The sequence below is a fragment of the Magnolia sinica genome, chromosome 9 (assembly GCF_029962835.1).
Source record: "Magnolia sinica isolate HGM2019 chromosome 9, MsV1, whole genome shotgun sequence".
Taxonomy (NCBI): domain Eukaryota; kingdom Viridiplantae; phylum Streptophyta; class Magnoliopsida; order Magnoliales; family Magnoliaceae; genus Magnolia; species Magnolia sinica.
Window position 1 is genome coordinate 27,482,377 of NC_080581.1, and position 22,260 is coordinate 27,504,636.

General features: G+C 36.0%; 1 protein-coding gene across 1 annotated transcript in view; it reads left to right on the forward strand.

Annotated features, from left to right (window-relative positions):
- The first annotated feature begins 1,205 nt into the window (after window positions 1–1,205).
- Window positions 1,206–22,260, forward strand: part of LOC131254770 (protein trichome birefringence-like) — a 46,020-nt gene continuing 24,965 nt past the window's right edge. Inside the window, exon 1 of the mRNA XM_058255497.1 lies at window positions 1,206–1,859. Coding sequence (XP_058111480.1) covers window positions 1,459–1,859 — 401 coding nt within the window. The 5' untranslated portion in view covers window positions 1,206–1,458. The remainder of the gene's footprint in view (window positions 1,860–22,260) is intronic.

Here is a 22,260-nt window from a genome sequence, read left to right on the forward strand (position 1 = left end):
CAAATGGATTTTGAAAAAGAAACAAGATATGTATAAGGTAAGGTTGGTAGCAAAGTAATATGCTCGTAGAGAAGATATAGACTTCACCGAGATATTCACGCTGATAGTAGATAAAGTATTTATTAGAGTCGCATTGGCGCTGATTGCTCAATACAATCTTGAGATGAAACATATGGATATAAAGAATATTTTCTTGCATGGGGAATTGGAAGAGCAGATTTATATGAAATAATTAGAAGATTTTGAAATACAAGGGCGGGGAACAAGGTTTGTAGGTTGAAGAGTTTTATGTACGACTTAAAATAGTTGCCTACACAGCGGTATAAGAAATTTGATTCTTTCAGGGTAAGTCAGAGATTTACCCAGAATGAGTATGATCATTGTGTCTATTACAAGGCATTGAGTGATGAAAATTTCATTATCTTGGTAGTGTATGTTGATGACATGCTTATCGTCAATCATAACATGTCTGAGATCGACATACTGAAAACTCAATTATTAGGGATATTCGAGATAAAAGATCTGGGGGCTGCAAAGAGGGTTCTCGGCATTGACATGCACAGAGATAGAAAAAGGAGCAAGCTATGATTATCTCAAGCGAAATACCTTGAGAATGTATTGAAGAATTATGGGATGGACAAGGGAAGCCGGTCAGCGTTCCCTATGTGACTTATTTAAGCTTTCTTCTGAACAATCACTACACTAAAATTTCTGATTAGGAACGACCACCTCTTTGGTTTAGGAATAACTTTAAGCCATTCTTGATTAGGAACGGTACGTGTAGAACGGAGGCGGATTGTGTCCTATCCCTGCCCTCTATGGGGCCACCAGATGTAAGGGTTTATCCATGCAGTTCATCCCTTTTCTAGTATCATTTTATGGCATGATCTCAAAAATTAGGTAGAACCAATGCTTAAGTGGACTATAAAATGAGGATTTAAAGCCCACCATTAAAATTTTCTTGGGAGTCAGCAGAAGTTTTGGATCAAGCTGATAATTCTATTTTCACTTCACTCTTAGTCTACGTGACCTTATGAATAGGTTGGATGGTAAATAAACATCATGGCTAGAAAGGTTTCAACGGGGGACATTATCACTATTGCTTCCTTTGTTATGGTTTCCTGGGATCGTGTCGTAAAATGACATGACAAAAGGGATGCACAGCGAGGATAAAACCCTTACATCATGGTGGGCCCCATAGAGCCCTGCCTGGAAAGGATTATCGTCCGGGCGGGGTTAAGATGCAGTCTGTTTCCCTCACCTAATCAACACCCTAGCCCTGCCTCTTTTCTCTCTCATTCTCCCTCTCTCTCGCCCTTGCCGTCCTTGCTTCAACCCGACACCCATCTCTCGCTTTCTTTGATTCTCTCCCTCCCTCCCTCCCCCTCTCTCTCTTAGATTCTCTCTCTCAGGCAATGATCATGGGTGATCGAAGCTGTACAATTGAGGGCCTGCGAAATGGACGGAATTATGATTTGGTTTGTCATCTTCCTCATCTTCTATCCCAACGATGGTTCTTTGCCGCCGTGGCTCGATCGCATTTTCACAAATTCAACTTCAAACTCGAATTCTTACATATCCCAATTCTCTTCAATCTATTCTTACTTCTTCCCCATCAACCTGACTTCCATCATCTACAATTCCAATTCCAGTAAAGAGAAGCGGAGTCTGGAGACTCGAGTTTCAAATCCTGCAGCCAAAGAGAATTGTGATATCTTCAATGGGAGATGGGTGAATGACGAATTATATCCAGAAGGATCTTATTTGATCGATGAGCAGTACAATTCCTTTCTAAATGGCTGGTCGGAACGAGATTACCAGAAACTCCATTGGCAGCTGAACGGCTGCAATATTCCAAGGTTATGAAATAAGAAAAAAATGGTTTCTTTCTCCTCTGTTTTTCTTGGGATGTGGATATTTCAAGTATATCGAAAGACAAAAAATGCACTTTTATTTTAAATTCTACATTGAATTCATTTTTTGGGTGTTCTTGGTAGGTTGAATGGAATAGATATGTTAGAGAGATTGCGAGGAAAACGGTTATTTTTCGTTCGCGATTCCTTCAACATAAACATGTGGGAATCTCTAATTTGCATTTTGAAGAATTCATTGAAATTGGTAGAAGACCTGATGGACGGTCTAGATCAATCTATTGGGTTGTCCAAGTATCTCAATGCAACTAGGACACTATTACACTGAGAGCACTGAATCATTTCTCATAAATAACATCAGCAACAATACTAGCCTATTTGGGAGCTACTAAAAAATGAATTCAACTCATTTTACTTGATAGTAACCATGTACCAGTTATATATATATATATATATATATATATATATATACACTACGTGAAAAATGGAAAAAAATGACGGATTTAGAGACGGTTCTAGACCGTCTCTAAAATTGCTTGGTTTAAAGACGCTTTAGAGACGGCCGTAAACTGTCTCTAAATTTTTAGACGGCCCTTGACCGTCCTTATTATTGTCTTAAAATTTTGAACGTTGACAAATCATTTAAGACGGTAAAAAACCGTCGTTAACTGCAGATAAAAGACGGCCATTGACCGTCGGGAATAAGAGACGGTCCCTGACCGTCTTATATGGCAGAATTTGAGACGGTCAAAGACAGTCCCTATTAGAGACGGCCATTGACCGTCTCGTACTAGTACTTTAAGACTGTCAAGGGCCGTCTCAATTAGAGACGGTCGTTGGCCGTCTTTTCCTGTAAGTTGAGACTGTCAAAGAGAGACTATATTAGGGACGGTCCTTAGTAGTCTCTATTTGAGACTGTCAATGACCGTCTCTATTAGAGACGGTCCTTAGCTGTCTTGTTATGATTATTTGAGACTGTCAAGGACCGTCTACATTAGAGACGGTCTTAAACCGTCTCTAATGCTCAAGTCAAACAATAAGAATATAAGAATTTATGAATTTCCAAAAAAAAAAAAAAGTTAAAAAACTTAGAAAAATGATTAACAATGTTTAATAAAAAAAAATTTAGATTTTGAAAAAAAATGTAATTTTATAAAAATCTAGATTTTGAAATAAAAATTAAAAACTTTTAATAATGTTGATAATTTTGAAAAAAAAAAATTCGATAAGAAAATGATATTTTGAAAAATAAAATTTTAAAAAAATTGTCAAATTGCAAAAAATATATATTTTAAAAAATAAAATTAGATTTTGTATTTTGAAAAGAAAAATTAAAAAGTTTTATAACAAAAGTGATATTTAAAAAATGATATTTTGAAGAAGAAAATTTAAAAAATTAAGCAAAATTGTTAAAAAATTGTCCAATTGCAAAAAAATATATATTTTAAAAAAGAAAACTAGATTTTGTATTTTGAAAAGAAAAATTAAAAAGTTAACAAAAGTGACATTTAAAAAATGATATTTTGAAAAAGAAAATTTAAAAAATTAAACAAAATTGTGAAAATATTGACAAATTGTAAATAATTATATATTTTAAAAAAGAATACTAGATTTTGTACTTTGAAAAGTTTATTTTAAAAGTTATATTCCAAAAATGTTATTTAAAAAATGATATTTTGAAAAAGAAAATTTTAAAAATTAAACAAAATTGTTAAAAAATTTACAAATTGTAAAAAAATATATATTTTGAAAAAGAAAAGTAGATTTTGTATTTTGACAAGAAAAATTAAAAAGTTACATAACAAAAGTGATATTTTGAAAAAGAAAATTTTAAAAATTAAACAAAATTGTGAAAAAATTGACAAATTGTAAATATATATATATATATATATATATATATATATATATATATATATATATATATATATATATATATATATATATATATATATAAGAAAACTAGATTTTGTATTTTGAAAAGAAAAATTAAAAAGTTATATAACAAGATTTCAATAAAAAAATAATATTTTGAAAAAGAAAATTTTAAAAATGAAATGAAATTGTGAAAAAATTGTCAAATTGTAAAAAAATATATATATTTTTTTTTTTAAAAAAAGAAAACTAGATTTTGTATTTTGACAACAAAAATTAAAAAGTTATATAACAAAAGTGAGATTAAAAAATGATATTTTGAAAAAAAAAAAAGAAATTAAACAAAATTGTGAAAAAATTGAAAAATGTAAAAAAATATATATTTTAAAAAAGAAAACTAGATTTTGTATTTTGACAAGAAAAATCGAAAAAAAAAAAGGATCTATACCAAATTGAATAGATGTGGCCTACAATACACAATGTGGGATAAAAAACATGTAAACATGAAAAGAAAAAAGAAAAAGAAAAAGAAGAAGAAGAGTGTTAACTCGATGTTAAAAAAAAATATATACACGTTTAAGAAAGAGGAGTGCAAATCCAAGTTCCTCAATACCTTGGTAAAAAAGAAAATGGTCTAAATTCAACGGTAATATCAGATGGTTGAGATTATCCAATCATTATGATATATAAAATAAGTGTTCTACCCAACAGAATAGATGTGCCCTTCAACCCAAGTGCAGACCAAAGAAGATTGAAGCATATAGATGTTTAAAAAGAATAGTACAAGTCAATGTTCCTCAGAATAGTCAAAAAGAAAATGGTCCAAATTAATCCAACGGCAATTTCAGACAGTTAAGATCATCCAATCAGTGTGACCTTTGGACAGGGTACAGGTATGCCAGGTGTTGCCAACATTAAGAATTGGTACCAAATGCATACATTAGTATAGGCCATTCTCATGTTATCATTTTTCGGCTATTAACTCATCTCCAAAGCAATGAGATGTAAACTTGCACAGCTTAGATATAGTTTAAGCTGCTTATTAATTAAAAAGGAACTGGAATATAGTTAATTAAGCCAAATGGAATCTCAAAAAAAGAAAAAAAAAAAAAGACGACCAACATCCATCCAATCGTACCAAGTCCACCAATCAAGTGGTAGAGATTGTTCCATGAAAGGCATTCACAGCTCTCCACCCATCCACAGTCGGCCCCCACATATTAGCTCCAAGGACTCCAAAATAGTAAAACATAACACATAAGTCTCACTAGAAACCCTAGAACTTGCAGAAACACAAGACATTGACACAGACAGAATTTTTTCCAAATGGAATCAAATTAATATCAGAGGTTAGTTTCCAAACACCACTAGTAGAATCAAACAATCTTTAACAAGAAAACAAAATCAAACCCTACAACCCCTGGAATTCAACATACAGCCTCATCAAAACAACAAAATTCAAAGGTGAAAAAATCATTATAAGAGCGATTTCATGACCCACCTGAGATTATTGAGTTCTTATGATTTGAAATCACATCCTAAATATATGATGAAAAAATATATGGACGATGTCGATATACATAAAATATATCAAGGTGGGCCATACACGGTTAGAGTAACACCCATGAAGGAGTTATCTAAATAGTGAAATGGTGCTATAAGGTCACCTCTTGGGAACTTCCCATGAGGTTAATCTGTGTGCGCCCCACCATGATGTATGTAGAACATCAACACCATGCATTTGATGTGTCCCATTTAAGTCCAAAAATAGTCGTATACAAAACTTAGGTGAGCCATAGCATCTAAAACTGTTTGAAGACATCCCTAAAACATATAAAAGCATTCAATTGGTGGGGCCCACATGAGTTTTGGATGTGTGTGAAACTTGGGTTGACTCCTCATCCAAGTGGGACACGTGTATAATGAATGGGTTGGATCTATGAACCACATCTAGGTGGGCCCAATAAATGATTATGAATGTTTTAATGGGAGGGTAACCCTCTCAACTATAGTATGTGGTGTGGCCCACCCAAGTCATGGATTGACTTTATTTTTAAGGTCGTGGCCACCATGGAATGGTGCATCTGACTGACAGGGCAAATCCAAAGTTCAAGTGGACCCACCATAGAAAAGAGTGGGATAGTGACACCCACTATTGAAACCTTCTTAGGGCCCGCCGCGGTGTTTATTTGAGATCCAACCTGTTTATAAGTTAATACAGACATGGATGCAGTTGAAAATTGGTCTGACCCCTCATCCAAGTGGGACACACATAATGAGTGGGTTGGATATGTGAATCAAATTTAGGCAGGCCCAATATATGATTATGAATGTTATAAGGAAACCCCTCCATTATATTATGTGGTGTGGCCTACATTTAGACTGATGTTTGTGTTTTCCCTTCATTCATATTTTTTTTTTTGATATTATGAACATGTTGGATGACAAATAAACATTACTGTGGGCCCAAGGAAGGTATCAACGGTGGAAGTCATTATTCCACACCGTTTTGTGTGGCATGGTCCACTTGAATTATGGATTTACTGAAAATTTGGGATCAACCCACACCATTCATCTATTTTTCGATATCATTTTATAGAATTATCCAAAAAATGAATCATATCCAAAGATTAAATGGACCACACCACAAATAAGGGAAATGAATTGGCTCCTCCCCTACATCATCCAATGGCTTGTGGTTGGTGCTGTGTGGGCCCAACCATGATGTATTTTTACAAATACATGGATGAAGGGAAAAACTAAAATATCAACTTGATCCAAAACTTTAGTGGCCTCCCAAAAATTTTCAATGGTAAACGTTTAGTTTATATTATTTCCTATAATGTGGTGCACTTCAGATTTTTATAGGCCTCAATTTTGAGCTTATGTAATAAAATTATATGTTAAAATGGATGGATGGAGTGGATAAAATGAGTAAATCATGGTGGGCCTCACAGGGTTTACTTAGTACGCTTGGGATCAGATTTGTTGTTCGCCCAACACCTACCAATGGCCGATGGTCGGTGCTCTGTGGCCCCACCATGATGTATGTGTTTCATCCATGCCGTCCATATATTTTTTCTGATAATTTTACATTATGAGACCAAAAATGAGATATATCCAAATCTCAAGTGGACCACATTACAGGAAACAATGTTGAATGAGCGTCGATCATTAAAAACATTTTGGTAGCCATAAAAGTTTTGGATCAAGCTGATTTTTGTTTTTTTCTCTTCATCTGATCTTGTATGACCAAATCAACAGATTAGATGTCAAATAAACAGTACAGTGGGCCTTTGGAGGAATTTAATGGTGGATATCCAATCACTATTGTTCTCATGTGGTGTAAACCACCTGAGATTTATATCCCTCTAATTTTTGGCATAAACCTCTAAAATGATCTTTAAAAATGGATGAACGGAATGGATGAAACACATACATCATGGTAGGGCCCACAGAGCACCTTGGGCGCGCGCTCAAAACAGACCGCGCGCGCCCATCTCTCATTCCCTCCCTCTCTCTCTCTTTCTCTGTCTCTCTCTCACCCCTGCTGCCCCACGCCGCCCTCCCTCGCCGCCCTCTCTCTCTCTCTCTCTCTCTCTCTCTCTCTCTCTCGCGAGCGCGCGCGCGCGCATCCTCTCTCTCTCTCTCTCGGTCCTCTCTTCACCGCGCCGTCTCTCTGTTTCTCTGTCTCTCTCGGTGCTCTCTCTCACGCATCCACACGAGGTATCTCTCTCTCTCTCTCTCTCTCACTCTCTCTCTCTCTCAATCTCAATACCGATTGAAACGATTTGGGGATTTGGGGATTTAGGGATTTGGGAATTTAGGGATTTAGGGATTTGGGGATTTAGGGATTTAGGGATTTGGGGATTTAGGGATTTAGGGCCCGTTTGGCCGGGTGGATTGGAAGGGTTTGAATGGTATTAGGGTGGATGGCATGGATTTCTAGGTAATAATGGTGTTGTCAGTGGATTGTCTGGAGATCCATGGGATTGATATATCCCTGGATTGCTATATCCAGTCTGTTTGGTGCGCCCGGCCAATCTCGGTTTTAAACTTTCTCATCCCTTCTAATCCCTCAAACCAAACACGTCCCAGGCATTTTTAAAGGATTAGGGTGGATTTGATGGGATTTAAATGTAATGATGGTGATGTCAGCGGATTGTCTTGAGATACCTGGGATTGGGATCAGATCACCGACTCTGTTTGGCACGCCAGGCCAATCCCAGGATTTGACTTCCAATCCCTTCCAATACCATCCAATCCCTTCCAATCCGACCGGCCAAACGGGCCCTTAGGGATTAAGGTGGGCCCTACTGAGTTTACTCAGTACAATAAGAGCGTACTGAGTAACTCAGTATGCAATCCGATTTCCTCTGCAGCATCACCATGATCTATGGCCCCACCATGATGTATATATTTTATCCATGCCATTCATCTATTTTTACAGATCATTTTAGGGCTTTATCTCTCTCGGAAAGCCTTTTGGAGGACATGTGTGAGATGGCCATGCATGCTTATGAGAGTATCAAAGTTTCTCTTTTGCAGGCCTATTCCACAAAAGGGGTTTGATACTCTGGCAGAGTTTAGTGAATGATACACATGTACACAAACATCTTTCAAGTAGCAGAGTTTTTCTGAAATTAAAAATTCTTAGAACTCTGTTGATGTGGCCACTGGCTTTAAGATGGAATGTAAAGATCAGAGATTTGGATATCAGCAGTATTTATGCATTGAATTAGTCGTAATCTTTGATGTAATATTGACGTGTGGATTCTCTGGTATTAGTTCATAATATAGAGGCCAGACAGGCAAAGCTTGTTATACACTGATAGCTGCAAATATTTAAACTTATCTAATGTGTTTTGTGATGTGTTCTTATGCAAAACCAAAAGAAAATGTCATCTAGAAAGTTTCAGATATGTATTGATCAGGTAAAATATTTATCTTCCTTTAGAGAGATTGTGATACTTTAGCTGATTGGAAATGAAATTTCATGAAACATGATGAAGCAATTGCATTATAAGAATTCCAAAGTGCTGTATTTCATTTAAAATAAAATAAAATAATTCGTTGTGGTTAGGAACATATAAGGTGTGTTTAGATGCATTATTGAACTGAATTGCAGCTATTAGTCTAATAGAGTGGAAATTAAACAAGTTGTGATTTCCTCAGCAACTGTTTGGGCTCCAAATTGTGGTTATGTTGCTTCCAAGTTGGACTTGAATAAAAATAACTACCAATTTTGTGGGTTGCTTCCTCATCATGAATTCTAGAAAATGTCGATTACTTTTGCCCATTCCTATAGATTAATAAAGTGAAATTTCACAATTAACTTTGTGCATGATTTTTGTGTTTTAACCCATCATAGAGGTAACCCATTGATTGGACAATTGGAGTCAATGAGGATGTTGATTGGATGGTATACGGGGCTTCATACCAAATCTTAGTATATTGCTGATGAACAGGATCATTTCTATTTCCTACACATTTACACTTTGATTTTCAAATAGCCAATGAGTTAGAAAGGCCCATTGCTTGGTGATCTAGACTGTTGAGATGGGTTTTCATCGTGGATGGACCATGCTTCCAAAATTTTCCCTACCAAAGATCCTACCTCTTAAAAGTTTCTACTACTTTTCCTATTTGCTTTGAATTGTGTTGGAACTAAGAGATTCTTTAGATACATCTATTTAACCTTATTTTCATATGTTCTATTTGACTGCAAGAGATGATATCCAAGCCTGAAATTGGACAATCACAAAGGTTTTATGAATGAAACAAAGCTAATTTTTCCCTTCCTATGTTGCTTTACTATTGATTCCAAGTAGCTTTTTCTTTCTTCTTTATTTAGTTTTTATAATGATTTCTATTTTTTAAAAAGGCTTCTGGGATATCAAGCTGATAAATATGGGTGGACTAGCATGATTTTTTTGAGGTTCTATATTTTTCTTAGCTCCCTATTGATCTAGCATATACGGAAACATGGCCACTTTGATTACAGTAATTTCAGCCTAAGGAGTATTATGTGGGTTTTTTCTATTATATGTAACAGAATCTCATTTGAGTGCTTTTGCATTTATCAGTTCTTCAAGTCTGTGTAATCATTTGATGTGAATCCATTTGGATTCTACTGTAATAATTTTTCTATTGTCAAGAAGGAAATCTCATATGGGTATCTCTCCTTTTGAACTTTCTTTGATTTGGTGAAAATCAATGTGACTTTAGGATGATGTGTGGGCTGTTTTCAATTGTTTTGGGATGAAAAACCAATGAAATTTGGGATGTTCCTAAGCAGTTTGATGCATATTGGTTGAAAAATGAAGTGTTGTGCAGTTTTATTATAATTTTTTGTGGTTTAGATGATGGAATCTTGTGTGGGTGCTTTTGCATTTATCAATTCTTAAAATTTGTGGGATTACTTGATGTGAATCAATGGGAGTTTTTGATGATTAGTAGTTGCTTTTGGGTGTTCTTGGACTGAAACCAATGGAATTTGGGGCACTTTCAAGTTATTTGGACTTGGCATAATTAATGGAGTGTTGTACACATCATTTATGTTACATGTAAGCGAAGCTCATGTGGGTACTTTTGCATTTGGCAGTTTTTGAAGTTTATGTGATCATGTTATATTAATTGATGGGAATTTAGGATGATGGGTACTTGTTTCCGGGATTTTTTTTTTTTGGGACCAAAATAAAGGGAACTTGGGATGTTCTCAAGCAATTTGATGCATATGTATTGACCCAGATGTTCTTCATACTTGGATTATCTAAAAAATGGAGTGGTCATGTAGATACTTTTTTGTTTATTAGTTTTTGAAGTTTGTGTTTATTTGATGAAAATCAATGGGAGTTGAGGATGCCGGGTACTTGTTTTCTGGTGTTTTGATTGGAACTAAGGTAATTAGAGGCTTTTTCTAGTTATCTGATGCACATTGATTGATTTTAATGTTTTTCAGATTTTAATGATTGTATTTATATGCATGTGGTGTCCTCAGGTCTTACATGAACTAATTTATATGCATGTGGTGTCCGCGAATCTTACATGAACTAATATGACGCCCCAACTAGATTATGTGGAGCAAGAAAGAAGTTAGTTTTCTTCCCTTTACCATTGTTCTTTGATTGTTAACCCATGCAACGATTATTTTTTTATGCTATAGGTCTTGGCACTTGCTATTTTTCTTAGAATTTATTAGTTTAATAACCTAGCTATGTAAACTATTAGACTTTGTTTCATAAGCATAAATATGAATCACCTTCTTTCTTCTTTTTGCTAGGTGGCATCAAATCTAGATGTCGTAACAGATGTGTATGATTTCCTCCATTTGCTAAGCACCATTTCTAATGAAAAAGAAGTAAGCAATGAATGTCTAGGTGCAGATGCTGATGAAAAAGAAGTAAGCAATGAAGTAGGCCATTCAATCTGATCAATCTACTCCCTGGGGAGGTTGGAAATCAAATGATGTGTACAACAATTCAGGTATGGTTTGCACCAATTCAAGAGACTGTACATTAAAGGGTACAATTAGCCTAGCATACAAGTTGAGACGTTTCCATGTATGCTGAAAGTTGCTTTGTTTCTTCATGATACATTCCGTGGAAGGGTGTGTGAGTGTCCGTTGGTTCAGGAAGTGGAGTTTAAGGGAGATGTTTATAGCAATTGTCAAGGTAAACCTCTCTCTCGCTCTCTAGGGTATATCCTATCTCTGTATCTCACACACACTTTCTTATAAAAGAAAGTGAGTTTTTAGGTTGTAGAAGGGTGTCCTATTTCATGGGATTGCTACTTACTAGTTTTACTTCTTTTCCATTACTCTTACCACTATGTTATATGCAGGTACCTATGGTCTCCTATATATTTGTTGTATATGATTACTTGGAACTGAATGTGCAAGCCTTCATTACTAGCTATAGTTGCTAGATCCATCTATATGATGGATGAATGGAATGGTTTATTTGAATGTAAAACTGTCATGATATGTTCGTGTGATGTCTGGACAGTCTCTGTAGGTATTTCACACCCTTTTATCATACTTATCTGCAAAATGCACTTATCCACAATGCCTTCAAATTGATTTTGATATATTCTTTGGTGACATCAAGATCTTATATATATGGCTTTTATCATTTATGCAAAACACGCTTATATATAGTGGTTTTCAAATTGATTTTGAAACCCAGCATTGTTTCAAGAAGAACCTTCATTTTGTTTCATGAACAGAGGATGGACAAGTGATGAGCTTTTTTGTTGTATTAGAAAGAAAATTTGTTAGGAGATGTCTGAGTGAGGCACATGGCATAATTGTGAGTCCATCTCTCCATATGTCACATTGGTTATATATGAAAAGATCATCAACTATCTACCCTGTTTCAATCTAGAAAAAAAGAAGCAGATTTGGTCTAGCTGGATGTATCTGACTAATAAATTGAACCTTACTCATAAATTGGAAATTTTTTATTTAGTAAATATTTTCTTGATTTTTTCTTATTCCTTATATTGTTTCCCAGTTATATTTGTGTTGGTTTCAGAGTACAGGTAGCAATAGAAAGTGTTGGTCGATTATGGCTTATAGACAAAGGGATGAGTAACGAACAATACGAATATGGGAGGCCTTCTCCAGGTATCCAGATGCTTTTAGATATAATTATTTTATTTTTAAATGTATTAGCTCGAAATTGATGGAGTAGACCCGGATGTGCGTCGGAGCTATCTGGATGTTGAGCGGGGGTCCCTAGAAGGTGGGAACCGCTGTTATGACCATGATGAAGCTGTCCATTTCCTATGGACAGCATTGGAGTGGCTTGGCCATTTGGACAGGCCATGTTTATGTATTTAATACAAATTGATCGAGCAGACCCGGATGTGCGTCGGAGCTATCCGGATGTTGAGCGGGGGTCCCTGGAAGGTGGGAACCGCTGTTATGACCATGATGAAGCTGTCCATTTCCTATGGACAGCATTGGAGTGGCCTGACCATTTGGACAGGCCATGTTTATGTATTAACTCGAAATTGATGGAGCAGACCCGGATGTGCGTCGGAGCTATCCGGAAGAGCGGGGTTCCCTGGAAAGAGGGAACCGCTATTATGACCATGATGAAGCTGTCCATTTTTTATGGACAGCATTGGAAGGGCCTGGCAATTTGTGTCGGATGGCCGTGTTTATATCTGTATTTGCAGGGACCATACCCTTAACCTAAACCAAAACCTATGACCTAAAACCTTAACTTATAACCTAAACTTCAACCTTAACCTAAACCTAAACCTAAACCTAAACCTATAGCCTAAACTCAAATCCCTAAACCTTAACCTATAACCTAACCCGATCCCGAACCCGATTTCCTAAACCTAAACCATGACCCATTCTCAAATTCAAAAACCTATAACCTAAACCTAAACCAAAACCAAAACTTATAACCTAAACTCGAACTCATTCTCTAATCCCAAAACCTATAACCTAAACCAAAACCAAAACCTATAACCTAAACCCGAACCCATTCTCAAATCCCAAAACCTATAACCTAAACCCGAACCCATTCTCAAATCCCAAAACCTATAACCTAAACATAAACATTAACCAAAACCTATAACCTATAACCAAAACCTATAACCTAAACCCGAACCCATTCTTAAATCCCAAAACCTATAACCTAAACCTAAACCCTAACCTAAACCTATAACCTATAACATAAATCAAAACCTAAACCTAAACCTATAACCTATAACCTAAATCAAAACCACATTTCCCTAAACCTTAACCTAAACCTATAACCTATAACCTAAATCAAAACCAAAACCAAATCTAAACCTAAACCTAAACCTAAAACCTAATGTATTCTCAAATCCCTAAACCTAAACCTACACCTAATCCTAATCTAAACTCCCTAACCTAAACCTAAACCTAAACTTGATAACCCAAACCTAAACCCGATCCTGAACCGAAACTCGATTTCCTAAACCTAAACCTTAACCTATTCTCAATTCTCTAAACCTATAGCTTATAACCTAAACCGAAACCAGAACCTATACCTTAACCTAAACGTAAACCTAAACCTATAACCTATAACCTAAACATAAACCTAAAACCTAAATGTATTCTCAAATCATTAAACCTAAATCTAAACCTGAACCTAAACCTTAACCTAGACCTATAACCTATAGCCTTAACCTAAACCTGTAACCTATAGCCTTAACCTAAACCTAAAACCTAAATGTATTCTCAAATCCCTAAACCTAAACCTACACCTAATCTTAATCTCAACTCCCTCACCTAAACCTAAACCTAAACTTGAAAACCAAAACCTAAACCCGATCCCGAACCCGAACTCGATTTCCTAAACCTAAACCTTAACCTATTCTCAATTCCCTAAACCAATTGCTTATAACCTAAACCGAAAGCTAAACTTATACCTTAATCTAAACTTATAACCTATAACCTAAATCAAAACCACCTTTCTCTAAACCTTAACCTAAACCTATAACCTATAACCTAAATCAAAACCAAAACCAAACCTAAACCTAAACCTAAACCTAAACCTATAACCTATAACCTAAACCTAAACCTAAAACCTAATGTATTCTCAAATCCCTAAACCTAAACCTAAACCTACACCTAATCCTAATATAAACTCCCTAACCTAAACCTAAACCTAAACTTGATAACCCAAACCTAAACCCGATCCCGAACCCGAACCCGATTTCCTAAACCTAAACCTTAACCTATTCTCAATTCCCTAAACCAATTGCTTATAACCTAAACCGAAAGCTAAACTTATACCTTAACCTAAACCTATAACCTATAACCTAAATCAAAACCACCTTTCCCTAAACCTTAACCTAAACCTATAATATATAACCTAAATCAAAACCAAAACCAAACCTAAACCTAAACCTATAACCTATAACCTAAACCTAAACTTAAAACCTAATGTATTCTCAAATCCTTAAACCTAAACCTACACCTAATCCTAATATAAACTCCCTAACCTAAACCTAAACCTAAACTTGACAACTCAAACCTAAACCCGATCCTGAACCCAAACCCGATTTCCTAAACCTAAACCTTAACCTATTCTCAATTCCCTAAACCTATTGCTTATAACCAAAACCGAAACCAAAACCTATACCTTAACCTAAACCTAAACCTATACCTATAACCTATAACCTAAACATAAACCTAAAACCTAAATGTATTCTTAAATCCTTAAACCTAAATCTAAACCTTAACCTAAACCTTAACCTAAACCTATAACCTATAACCTTAACCTAAACCTGTAACCTATAGCTTAAACCTAAACCTAAAACCTAAATGTATTCTCAAATCCCTAAACCTAAACCTACACCTAATCCTAATCTCAACTCCCTCACCTAAACCTAAACCTAAACTTGAAAACCAAAACCTAAACCCGATCCCGAATCCGAACCCGAATTCCTAAACCTAAACCTTAACCTATTCTCAATTCCCTAAACCAATTGCTTATAACCTAAACCGAAAGCTAAACTTATACCTTAACCTAAACCTATAACCTATAACCTAAACATAACCTAAAATCTAAATGTATTCTCAAATCCCTAAACCTAAACATACACCTAATCCTAATCTCGACTCCCTAACCTGAACCTAAACCTAAACTTGAAAACTCAAACCTAAACCCAATCCCGAACCCGAACTCGATTTCCTAAACCTAAACCTTAACCTAACCTATTCTCAATTCCCTAAACCTATAGTTTATAACCTAAACTTAAACCTAAACCTTAACCTAAACCTAAACCTAAACCTAAAACCTAAATGTATTATCAAATCCTTAAACCTAAACCTAAACCTTAACCTAAACCTATAACCTATAGTCTTAACCTAAACCTATAACATATAACCTAAACCTAAACCTATAACCTAAATGTATTCTCAAATCTCTAAACCTAAACCTACACCTCATCCTAATCTCAACTCTCTAACCTAAACCTAAACCTAAACTTGAAAACCAAAACCTAAACCCGATCCCGAACCCGAACCTGATTTCTTAAACCTAAACCTTAACCTATTCTTAATTCCTTAAACCAATTGCTTATAACATAAACCGAAACCTAAACTTATACCTTAACCTAAACCTATAACCTAAACATAAACCTAAAACCTAAATGTATTCTCAAATCCCTAAACCTAAACCTACACCTAATCATAATCTCAACTCCCTAACCTAAACCTAAACCTAAACTTGAAAACTCAAACCTAAACCCGAACCCGAACCCGAACCTGATTTCCTAAACTTAAACCTTAACCTATTCTCAATTCCCTAAACCTATAGCTTATAACCTAAACTTAAACCTAAACCGTAACCTAAACCTATAACTTATAGCATAAACCTAAACCTGTAACCTATAACCTAAACCTAAACCCAAAACCTAAATGTATTCTCAAATCCTTAAACCTAAATCTAAACCTTAACCTAAACCTTAACCTAAACCTATAACCTATAGCCTTAACCTAAACATGTAACCTATAACCTAAATATAAACCTTAAACCTAAATGTATTCTCAAATCCCTTAACCTAAACCTACACCTAATCCTAATCTCAACTTCCTAACCTAAACCTAAACCTAAACTTGAAAACTCAAACCTAAACCCGATCCCGAACCCGAACCCGATTTCCTCAACCTAAACCTTAACTTATTCTCAATTCCCTAAACCCATTGCTTATAACCTAAACCGAAACCTAAACCTATACCTTAACCTAAACCTATAACCTAAACATAAACTTATAACCTAAATGTATTCTCAAATCCCTAAACCTAAACCTACACCTAATCCTAATCTTAACTCCCTAACCTATACCTAAACCTAAACTTGAAAACTCAAACCTAAACCCGATCCCGAACCCAAACCCGATTTCTTAAACTTAAACCTTAATGTATTCTCAAATCCCTAAACCTAAATCTACACCTAATCCTAATCTCAACTCCCTAACCTAAACCTAAACCTAAACTTGAAAACCAAAACCCAAACCCGATCCCGAACCCGAACCTGATTTCCTAAACCTAAACCTTAACCTATTCTCAATTTCCTAAACCTAAACCTAAACCTTAACCTAAACCTAAAACCTAAATGTATTCTCGAATCCTTAAACCTAAACCTACACCTAATCCTAATCTCAACTCCCTAACCTAAACTTAAACCTGAACTTGAAAACCCAAACCTAAACCCGATCTCGAACCCGAACCCGATTTCCTAAACCTAAACCTTAACCTATTCTCAATTCCCTAAACTTTTATCTTGTAACCTAAACCTGTAACCTATAGCTTAAACCTAAACCTAAAACCTATTGCTTATAAGCTAAACCTAAACCTAAACCTAAACCTTAACCTAAACCTAAATGTATTCTCAAATCCCTAAACCTAAACCTACACCTAATCCTAATCTCAACTCCCTAATCCAAACCTAAACCCGATCCCGAACCCGAACTCGATTTCCTAAACCTAAACGTTAACCTATAACCTAACATAAACTAAACCTATTACCTGCACTTATAACCTAAACATTAGCCTAAAACCTAAACCTAAACCTAAAATCGAAATGTATTTTCAAATCCTTGAACCTAAACCTACACCTAATCCTAATCTCAACTCCCTAACCTAAACTTAAACTTAAACTTGATAACCCAAACCTAAACCCGATCCCGAACTCGGACTCGATTTCCTAAACCTAAACCTTAACCTTAACCTTAACCTATTCTTAATTCCCTAAAGCTATAACCTATATACTATAACCTATAACTAAAACTTAAACCTATAACCTAAGCCTAAACCTTAACCTAAACCTAAACCAAAACCTATAACCTAAACCTTAACTTATAACCTATAACCTAAACTTATAACCTATAACCTAAAACCTAATTATGAACCTAAACCTAAAACCTAACACCTAAAACCTAAAACCTAAACCTGAACCTATTTTAATGATCAGTTTTATTTTAAAAAGTGCTCACTTTTTTGGAAGAAGTTTATGCAATTCTTCATGATTCTGAATTATAATGTTTTGTTGGTTTAATATTATTTTTTTCAGGTGAAAGACGCAAAAAGAAAGTTGTTGCTGATTTTTTTTTCTTTTTTTAGTTATGATGTTAAACTTTTATGTATTTATGTGTGGATGAATGTAATGTGGATAAGATTGCTTGTGTTTGGATGAATGTAATTTATGTTGGATTTACGTAGTTTGGGTTTAGATGGATGTAGTTTATGTTTGGATGAATGTAGTTTATGTTGGATTTACGTAGTTTAGGTTTAGATGAATGTGAATATGATGAAATATATTATATAATAGGTGTATATCAGGAAGAATATAATGATGTAACAGGTGTATATTGACCCTCTTATAAGGGACGGTCCATGACAGTCCTTTTGAAGGACGGTTCATGGCCGTCCCTTTGAAGGCCCATAAGAGACGGACCATGACAGTCCTTTTTAAGGACGGTCCATGACCGTCCTTAAAAAGGACGGTCTATGGCCGTCCTTTAAAGGCTCATCAGAGACGGTCTACAACAGTCTTTTTTAAGGACGGTCGATGGCCGTCATTTAAAGACTCATAAGAGACTGTCCGAGACCGTCCTTTTAAAGGACGGTTCACGACCGTCCTTTTTTAGGACGGTCCATGACCGTCCTTTTTTCGTCAATAAAAATGATGGTTTTCGACCGTCCTTTAAGTAATACGACACGTCAAAATTTGACGGCCCTTGCGATGGTCCATGACCGTCCTTTTTGGTCATTTGAGACGGTTTTGGACCGTCCTTTTTTCGCAGTTTTGGCGTAGTGATATATATATATTGTCCCAGTAGTGCTCCATTGTGACAAAGGTCCTTTCGAGCATTAAGACCAAATGGAGGCAAGTGAAGACAAGTTTGATTGTGTCTATTGAGGGCCTTCTTAGAGATGGGTCCAATGAGTTTGGGGTCCTTTGCTTTTGGTGGCCACACTGTTTCATAGGCCCTTGGGTTGCCTTTTATGCAAGGCCTCTAGCATTGCTGGTTGCATTGTGATACATAAGCCCATGTTCTGGGTTCATTTCCTGCTTGGTTGAGGTGAAATGGAAAGAAAAGGAAAGAACAAACATTTATCTGATTTCCCCAAGTCAAAGGAAGTGGACCACAGAAAGGAGCAAAGAGGTGTTGATGCATTAGCTAATCTTGGTGCAATTTAATGATGATTTACCTCTTGTTAGGAATCAATCACCCTTCAAGGAGTTTGTTCTTTACATCATCAAGAGCAATTCGGTTATCATTCATAGCTCTATCAGTGGCCAATGATTTGTTCAATGGTTGGAGTAAATATTAGCTAAGAAGTTGAGAAGAGGTGAATGACCAAGTGGCTAAAGAGGTGGACTCTTTGAGCATAAATAACTCTAAATCACTTGTGGTGCTCAAAGTGTTAACGGTTGCACTAACCTTCAACCTAGATGTCATTTCTACATAAGAGACTCTTGTCCATTTGCTTTGATGGATCTTTGTATATTTTCTCCATGTGGCCTTTCTTAATCTTCTGTTATAGATCAAATGAAAAAAAAAAAAAAAAAAAGCATGAAAATTCAGTGATTACAGGAGTTAGTATTTTTTTCATTAAAGCTCAAAACCAATTTTGGCAAAATAAGACTACTCAATCTTGTATGGAGGTTCTTCCCCTTGAATTGTAGTATATCAATGATATCCTTTTTTTTTTTCATATTCTTTTCCTTACCTTGAATTGTCTAACCAATATGGGATTTCAAATGAGTTTTCATTACGAATCAAACATGACTACCTTCTCACTATGAATACTAGATGATGCCTTTACTTCGGCCATGTCATCTTGATTAAACGAAGTGTTTGCAATTCAATTCACATGCACATCCAAGCGCATCCTTGTCTCCAATTGATTTGCAATTTTAATGTATGTATCAATTTTGGGTTTTGATTGTTGGTATTTTTTTGTTTTATTTCTTGGACTGTTAAGGGGTTGTGGCAGCTGCACTAAACCTGGATGCTAATATTGCCTAATTAGCCCTATCCTTGGTATGTGTACAGCCTTCACATCCTTCTCACCAACTCAATCCAGACCCTTCAGGTTTTCATGCCTTTGTATCTTCATTTCAGGCCCTTTAGCCCACCATTTTTTGTTATTCTTGTTTATACCTCAAGATATGAGTGGGCCCCATGGTTCAATGATCATCCAAACCATTGATGTGATTGGACTCACTTTGCATGGCCCATACCAAAAAAATTAAAATCTCCCAGATGGAAGAGACCTTAACCTTTACATGTCCAGCAAATAGGTATATAGGTAAGAAATTACAGTAAGGGTCCACATTCAACTGTAAAAGGAACAAAGGAACAAAGATTTAATGGACTTCTGATGTAGAGCGGGTCGCGGACAGTTACATGGCCAAGATGGATCAGAAAAGGCCCGGTCGACGACAGAAGTGATCCAGACCATCGAACCTTAAATCGGGCGTATCTTGCAATCCGGAATGAGTTATCTGACGTAAATATATGATTTTGGGGTAGAACGAGCTACTGAAGCCAACCAACCCCACTACGCCGGGTTACGCCACCCGGAATTGCGAAAAACCCCTGGATCGATGGTCGTTTTCCTGTTTTAATTTCGTTTTTACTATAAATAGTAAGTTTTAGTTTGATTATAACTCTTCATCCGTCGGGCTTTAGGAGTTGCGCCCAACCTGAAAAGAGCTTAGAATAATTAGGAGAACGGTTTGGTGAAGCCAAATAGGACACTTACTATTTTTGGCCGAAAACCTTGCGCACTAGTAGACATCACGACCGTCTATAAATAGTAAGTTTACTATTTATAGTAAGTCACGGATTCTAGGAGTTTGAGTTGTATTTTGATTCTGATTTCTTTCTCATTGCTTGTTACCCTTATTTAAAGGGTTGTGAACTCGTTTTTATTGAGAATTAATCAATTTCGAATTTCTTAGAATTTATTTCTATTTTCTGCTTTCTTTTCCTCGTGGATTCGAGAAGTCTCTGTGAGGAGTCCAGAGAAGCTCCATGGATTCGGAGTAGTTATCCTCATCACGTTCATCCCTGCGTCAACTTCCAATGCCTGTTGAACTTTTAGCCCATAGTTCCCACTTCTACAAACTGACAACCCAAGCATACTTTGTTGGCAAGTATTGTATAATACCTCCATTGTCTTATTTGGTCATCATGCTTAGAGTGTACATGAGTTGAACCAAGTTGAGCTTGGCACAGTAATATTTAATATTTAAAAATGACAACTGCTTAAACCCAAGGGAAGATGACCACAGGGGTTGGAAATAGGAGGCTTCAGGCACCTTCTCATGTAGATCTTACCTTTAAGAACTCCATCAAGCTCTGCCCATTTGCTAACTCGCTCGAGAATGGTATCGTCATGCCAAGAGTAGTGGCTTTCACATGGCTGGTGAAGCATGGGAAAACTCTTACAGTGGACAAGTTGCAACAAAGACGTATGCCTTTCCAAATCAGTGCATCACGTGTAAGAAGCCTGAGAAAAGTGGTAATCATCCTTTTCTTTCCACTATCCGTTGGCATCCGAGGAATGGAATCACCTTCTAGGGAAGTTTCAAATCAAGTGGGTTCTATTCACGTGTAGGGGCAGTAGACCCTATTGAAAAAATGGTAGATTTCTGTGAGTCTTCTCCCTTTCAAAATTTGTTGGGAGATCTGAAATGAGAATAACAGCTGGATATTCAAGGACATGCAATTCTTGATCCAGGAGTTGATCGTCACAGTGATAGGAATGGTGCTGGAATGGGCAGCCACATCCAAATCAAAGGATCAGCCCCCACGGATATCTGCAAAGACTGGATGACAGTGGTTGGTGATGATCAGTGTGTTAAAGTGTATTTCCTATGGGGTTCAATCAGCAGCTGGCACTGGGGGGATTTTGAGAAATTCTGCTGTTAAAATTTTGTTATCCTTCTCAGGTCCAATCTCCCCTTGCAGTCTGCTTAAAGCTTAGCCATAGCATTGAGAGATAGGCACTGCATCCTAATGGGGCCACTTTCGAATTTCCAATCATCGTCAAAAGGGCAATCAGCCAAAGTCATCCACTGGGCAACACGAGGCTTAGAGCCCTCTTGGCTCCTCTTTGTTCTTAATGAAGTTAGATTCTCTCTTCCAGCTTAACTATTTTGTTTACCCTTGTAAAGGAATAATCAAATTTTTTATGCCCAGTCCTCAACATAGTTTAAAAACTCGAAAACTCGACTCAACTAGATGTATAGCTAGGTTGACTTTAGGACTGTAAACCCATTGATCCAAATGGATCTGAAAACTACATAATAATAATAATAATAATAATAATAATAATTAATTCAAAAAAGCTATAAGCAGTTAGGTTCAAATTCCAGTAAAGATTGATTGAAAAATCTTAAACTAATATTAATGAACATTTGTTTATTCAATTCACGGTAGATTATTTTTAATTCTAACTGTTTCTTAGATGCCTGCTAAGCATCAGCTAGAAAATAGAATCACCGCAAGT